The sequence below is a fragment of the Malus sylvestris genome, chromosome 7 (assembly GCF_916048215.2).
Source record: "Malus sylvestris chromosome 7, drMalSylv7.2, whole genome shotgun sequence".
Lineage (NCBI taxonomy): Eukaryota > Viridiplantae > Streptophyta > Magnoliopsida > Rosales > Rosaceae > Malus > Malus sylvestris.
In genome coordinates this window covers 22,714,888-22,721,462 of record NC_062266.1, presented here as the reverse complement: position 1 = coordinate 22,721,462, position 6,575 = coordinate 22,714,888, and the positions used below count along the sequence as shown (strand labels likewise).

Here is a 6,575-nt window from a genome sequence, read left to right as displayed (position 1 = left end):
CCTCCATATAATCCACCATCCATCCTCACAAATCTCACACCAATTTTCTCAGGATCTCTATCATTATTCATAGTTTCTGCTTCCTTCTTCACCAAAATCAAAATTTGTATCGTTATTCATAGAATACTAGTATAAATAAGACTCCACATTTCTCGCCAATTTTCTTAAGAAAACTGATATGAATAAGACTCTACATTTCTCGCAATTGCATCTCATTACACGTAATCGAATCATGAGTAACTTCAACCCAACTAGTACACAATGCAACATCTTAAAAAAGCGTCCAATTTGTACCTGCATCAGTAGTCAATTTGTTGTAAAAAAAAAATTGGATTGAAACTTTGAGAGAAAGATAGGAATGTAGTTGAAAGTAATTGAGAAATTATGAAATTGTAGTGTAAGGTAGAAGATAATGAGAAGGTATTTATAGAAAAGTAAAAAAAAAACAAAATTTAATTTTTCATTTTTTTCCAGATTTTTATTAATTTTTTACATTTTTTTTAATTTTTATTCACCTAATTAATCTCTGTCGTTGGATTTTAAAAAAAATTTGAATTCCAACACTCCAGATTGTGCCACGTGGCACAACGGTAACATTTCATAATTTTAAACTGTTTTTTCTTTTTTTTTTTAATTTACAAAGCCTAATTACATGGACCATTGATCTCAGATCTAACGACTGAAATTAAATGAGGTTTTTAAAAAAAATTTACCGTTGGAAATCCAACGGTCCATAAAATATAGTCATTGAAATCCAACGGACATGGGGAAGCCACGTAACCTCCCCAACGGTAACATCGTAGAAAAAGCGTCGTGGGCCCCAGCCCTGATTTTGTGTCAGAAGACGCACACTTGACGCTTGTGTCAGGTCGCCTTCGGGTTCTCGGGCCGGCATACGCTGGACCTTATCCCCTGGCCTATTTGGCCCTGTTCCATCCCCAGTCGACTGGGTAATACACCATGGTGGAACTGCTCTTAATACCACTAGGAAACTGTGAGAACCAAATATAATTATGATGATAACGTTGTCCTATTTTTCAACCACTGCATTATCTGCCATATTGGCTTCTTGAAAGATACGCATGACTTTGGCATGTAGATAATTGAAATCTTTACATGACAGATATAATTCTCCAAAAAAAATCTGCTTTGCCGTTAATTATGTTGATGAAAACCTGTGAATCTCCTTCCACCTGAATATGTTCGAGACCCAACCTTGACGCCCAAAGAAGACCATGTTTAAGGCCTGCAGCCTCGGCTTGCAAAGGAAATATAACATAAGAAAATGAATTGGGCTTTGTTGTTTTGGGCTCGTTCAAAGGAAATATAACATAAGAAAATGAATTGGGCTTTGACCATAGAAGCAACCGATTGGCATTTGTTATGGGAGACCTTTAAAGGAAGGGGTTCTCTTTTTTTCATTTTTTTCTTGTTTAATGAGAATTAGTTGTTTTAATGAGAATTAGTTGTAAGGCTCACATTACAACGAACTTCAACAATCAGAACCGGTTATTCTTCAGCTTGCACCTCTTAAGATCATCCTTGCAAAGTATTAGTTAAATCGGAAATATTTGAGACATCTGATTGAGTTCAGAAAAATTGACAAACACTTTGTTCTATAAGAAACAATGAAATTGCATTGTTATAATTAAAATGGCAAATGCTTTCGGATTGAATTGAATTTTTGCATAGATAATCTATGAATCGAGACTTATAAAATAGAAGGTTCGGACCGTTGAAATTCAATGTAGATTGAGCCCTACAATTAATCCCCATTTTTTTCCAAAAATGAGGATCCCTTCCTGTAAAGGTCTGTTTGTTATGAAGCTCCAACATTCCTATTGTTTATCAAATCTCCAACATTGTTATTAAAATCACACAAAGTTGTGAGTCAAATCATACAGAAGAGCTCACTACCCTTTTCAAACCTCTAATTAGTTCCTTCCAAACCTTTTATCTGACTAGAAGAACAAAACAAAATGCTAACACCTATACTATGAAATGTTTACACAAACCACAATCATATAAACAAAAACAGACTCCTCTGCTTCCCATTTCTCTATGCCCATGCTTCTCCGCCTTCTCCCCTAGCATTTACAATATCAAGATTCGCAGTCTTCTTAGCCGGCTTACTCAACTGAAACACCGGGTGGCTGCATAGCTTCCGCACTCCTTTCCTCAAACTTAACCAATCTCCAGCTTCGTATCCATTTCTGCATTCATTTTCTGAACACTCAAGTACACATTTAGTAGATGCGCTGCTGTGTGAAGTGGATTCGAGTTCATCTTCCCCATCAGTCATTACCGGAGAGCACCAAAGTTTCTCATCGATGTCAGCTTTTGGACTGTCCAAAGTGGCGGTTATGAATGAGCTATCATGAACAAAAGATTCACCCATAATCGAATACATAGTTTGTCTGTTGTGGTTAGAGCATGATGAGTGCAATGTAGCCTCCGCAGCTGATTCCTCTCTCTCGCGTAGGATCTTTAAGATCAGCGTCTTGAGGAAATTCATAACTTGCACGGCGTGTATTAATGCAGTCAAAGGATCTGCCATCTGCAGCAAAGAATTTTGTTTAGTCCATAGCAAAGCTTATATTTGTTCGTGAACAAAGAGGATTGTCTTATGGCCATTACGACAACAACTACTCCCTGTTGCAAAACTGTATAACAGTGAATCACAACTAGAACAAAACTTGGCTAACATCTATAAAACAACGGATCATTGTCAGATCCAAGTCATAGCGAAGGAACAACAATCTTGTGAAGATGTGGAACTCCGTCTCATCCTTCAATGGGTGGGCCGTGTAAACCCCTAAAGCCCCAGGCCTACGCTTGACATAGGTATCAGGTAACTAACAACGGAGTTATGGTGGAAATTCAACTAGGGCCTTCCATCGAAAATGTGTTGCACACAGTCCCACCCGCTTGACCCACCTTGAGGGTCAAGGAACCGCAACATTTCATTTTACCTTTCCAAGGAGATTGACGCTGGTCGATATCATTAGCAGTAGTCCTACTTTAAAGCTAAAATTACCATCAAGCTTGACCATTATTCAAAATGAACAAAGTTTCAAAGCAAACAAGGAAAACTGCATATCACAACCACAGACATTTCACATGTAGAACAATAAACAAACATGTGAAACTAAAGGCTACAAACCTCGGTCATGTTAGGTGCAAAAACCATAGCAATGTTGCGTGCATTCATCTTATTGTGCTCTTCATTCTGTGCAACATCGGCCATCAAATTGATAGCCCAATCAAGCAGTGAAGCTTCTGTTGGAGGAAGCGTCTTCACAAGTTCAGTGCAGTCATCTTCTGTGTTGCAGCGCAACACCTGTTCCGGTGTGAGTGAATCAAGTACTCTTGTAGGAAGCTCTCTAAACCATGCCTACAGGGTTTAACAAGGGGAGAAAAAAGATGAAAAAGAAGTTGAGAACGAAAAGCAAGAAAAAAGAGCACAAACCAAGATCTATAGAACAAAAAGTTTAGATATCATAAATGAAAGGTTTAGTTAAAAAAGGGTCATTAAATATTTAGACACTACGCGATTTTGAAAGCTTGAAGAGACAACTGAAAGTCCAGAAACATCCTTGACATTACTAAACATCCTGAAGGAGACGGTGGCTTTTTATTCCAATAAGCATACAAATGCATATGTAGGAGTTTCACTTAGAAATGTCAAATATGCTTTACCTTTATCAAGCCTGCTAAACAATGAACATCAATTCCATGCGGCACGATGCCTTTGTTCAACTGGCCACGAAGACGCTCTTCTTGATCGTTTTCAGCAGTTATTCTGAATATTCCTTCCGACTTTAAGACAGAAAATGATGAAATACACCCTTCAGTTCTGTTACAAGGTGCTGTGAAGCATACAAGTAAATCTTAGCTACTAATTTGAAATACCAACTTACTTTAAGGCCTCCTCCTGAATACAATCGCTTTTGCATCATAAGAAGTATCGTTGGCACACTGTTGCCGTTATTATCAAAAGAACACTGCATCGACTTGGCAGAGACCCCAAACACACTTGCACTGCATGACAAGGATCGTGTATCCCATTAGGCATTAATCAAATAGAATGGTACACAAACACATATTAGGACAAAATGGTTTGATGCCGAACATGTATTAAAACTGCTGATGCAGAAAGTTCCATCTCGCAGGATCCCGTATTCATTGGTACCCGAATCCACGTTCAGATACAAATTTGGTAGGACAACATGCTAATCAAAAGGAAAAGGAAAAAACTACCCAAAGAAACGATTATTCCAAAACAACACCGAAAGATCAAATGATTGTGCTACCCTATGCAATTCAATTTGCAAGATAAGGTCATTTTCAAACATTGCCACTACAAATTGAAGAGACCAAATGGTTTGCATTGACGATTGGAACCACTTCACCCAACATTTATAAACCAAAAACTAAAATAATAAATCCTCCATGTTACTTTCCCTTATCCGCCTAAGTCCCTATCCAAAATAAGAAAAAGAGAGGATAAAACAAAAGCTATCGTACAGGCATACAGCAGGAAGCAGATGTTATTCGGTCTGTAAATGTAAAACAATTGAACTCGATTGCCTCTGTCCGAATCACATCTTTGTACTTCCCAAAATCCATATCCTCATCCTTTTTTAGCCTCTAAATTCCCTCCCACATATGAATCTAAATCAACATCATCGGGCAATTCCAAGTACAGTAAAACTCTGTTCTTGCGGAGATCGATTAAAGAAGTAACGGAACTTGTGACTAACGCAAAGATGGGAATTCACAACCTCGTTCAAACCGACTCTGCTGGACAAGAAACCATCTTATGGTAACTGTTCTTGTGTATCCAGAATAAAAAAGACCAACCTATACAAGCCGGGATACCAAAAAAATCATAAAAACCAATTTACAAGTTTGCAAAATAACAATATAATGCCACTAGTTTTTTCCATTTTCACTACAGAAGGGAAAACAATTAGTAAAAACCCTCACGAACGAAATGCAAGTGTGAATGAACTTTATCGAAAATTCTACTATGCTTGGATGTATGACGTGCTCACGAAATGGATGCGCGATCAAGAATCCAACGGCCAAGGATCGCGGTATATGCTTTGCATAGAAACTCCCGAACTTCAATAAGTCAAAGTTTTCAAATTCAGACAATTTGTACTTCAAACAAATCCAAAGTCCCAAAATTCCACATAAAGTCACTTCACAAATTCCGAAAATCCCACAAATATACCATCAACAAATTCCAAAGGAGAAAATTGGAAAAAGAAAAAAGGAGTTGGGCTCTGACCTGGCACTTGGCGCCTTCCTGGGGACCTCAGGCTCGAGCTCAGTAGGCAAACCCAGAAACCCATTAAACCTATCAAAAGTGACATGCGAGACATGCCTCACCTCAGTCGGAGAACTGATGTCGATAGACGATGCCACGTCATCCCTCTCCACGCTGCAAGTTATCAAAGACTTCCTCAGAGCCGCCACCAAAATGTCGAGTATGGCAAACTGGTGCTGCTCCTGCTGCTGTTGACCGTTATGCCCCTGAAAGTCTCGACCTTCATTCTTCCCACTGGCTCTAATCGTGGGATACAGAAATGGGGCAGACATGGGATTTCTTACAACCTCCTGCTCGTCTTCAAAACCCAACTCCTCATATTCTTCTTCTTCTTCTTCTTCTTCTTCTTCTTTGCTGGTGTTGTGGTGGTGGGAAAATGGACTCGGAGGAGGAATGTTGAATTCAGTGAGTCCGACGAGATCGCAAGATTTGGATCGGAAGAGCCGAGCCATGCTGCTTTTGTTGTGAGCTGAACTATAATATTAAAACAAACGAAAGAAGCAACAGAGAGAGAGGAATAATAGAAAAGGTGAAATGGGGGTTTGGTTATTTAGAGAGAAGGTGAGGTGGGTTTGGTTTGGTGGTGACGAAGTGGTGGGGGGGGGGGGGGAAGAAGGTTGCTTTGAAGAGAGGGATGAGTGATTATTATTGGGTTGGCGTTGAAATTTGAGGAGGGTGTGGTGGTGGTGCTGTGGCGGTGAATGGTGGGGTGATCGAGACCTTTTTCTCTCTTTCTTTTTGTTCGAGTTATATTGCAACTTCTTATTCCCGAGAGAGAGAGAGAGGAAGGTAATGTCACAAGAAATTGACCACGAGACAACCAGATATGAGAGTGAGTGTGTGTCTTGGAAGTTACTCAAGTGAGTTAAAATGTAGGTATTATTTTAAAGAATTATTCATACAAGTAAAGACATGAACATACACGGGGGGGCTGCTTCAGCCTTCATGTCAAGAGCTATCCATTTGTCAAGAATCTCTCTCACTTTATAGTGAATAATTCTAATACCAATTAATGTCCCTAGTCTTTTCTATTAAATTATGTTGTTTATGTATAATCCGACCAAATAAGGCATACATAAGTAACTTAGGAAATATTATAGGTCATTAAATATACTATCTTCTTTTGTTTTGTGTGCTAATAAGTGATAAATTTTACGTACACTAATGGTTAACAGACGCTTACAAAATGTGAAACATTATGTCTTTAATGTTTAATTTCAATCTTCGATCACTTTTGATT

At 38.6% G+C, this 6,575-nt stretch overlaps 1 protein-coding gene across 1 annotated transcript; it reads right to left on the bottom strand.

Annotated features, from left to right (window-relative positions):
* Positions 1 to 1,841: 1,841 nt before the first annotated feature.
* LOC126629420 (rho GTPase-activating protein 3-like) lies at positions 1,842 to 6,161 on the bottom strand. Its single transcript, XM_050299459.1, has 5 exons — positions 5,297 to 6,161; positions 3,921 to 4,041; positions 3,700 to 3,819; positions 3,164 to 3,394; positions 1,842 to 2,557 (listed from the first exon to the last, which is right to left on the bottom strand). The coding sequence occupies exons 1-5, from the start codon at positions 5,785 to 5,787 to the stop codon at positions 2,060 to 2,062; spliced, it is 1,461 nt and encodes a 486-aa protein (XP_050155416.1). The 5' UTR covers positions 5,788 to 6,161; the 3' UTR covers positions 1,842 to 2,059.
* Between the last annotated feature and the right edge of the window lie 414 nt (positions 6,162 to 6,575).

Excerpts from the sequence above, each read along its gene's own strand:
- LOC126629420 (XM_050299459.1), bottom strand. The coding sequence starts at position 5,787 with ATGGCTCGGCTCTTCCGATCCAAATCTTGCGATCTCGTCGGACTCACT. Across the intron at positions 4,042-5,296 it reads AGGAAGGCGCCAAGTGCCAG|TGCAAGTGTGTTTGGGGTCT; the intron begins GTCAGAGCCCAA and ends CTTGTCATGCAG. Across the intron at positions 2,558-3,163 it reads TTGCACCTAACATGACCGAG|ATGGCAGATCCTTTGACTGC; the intron begins GTTTGTAGCCTT and ends TCTTTGCTGCAG.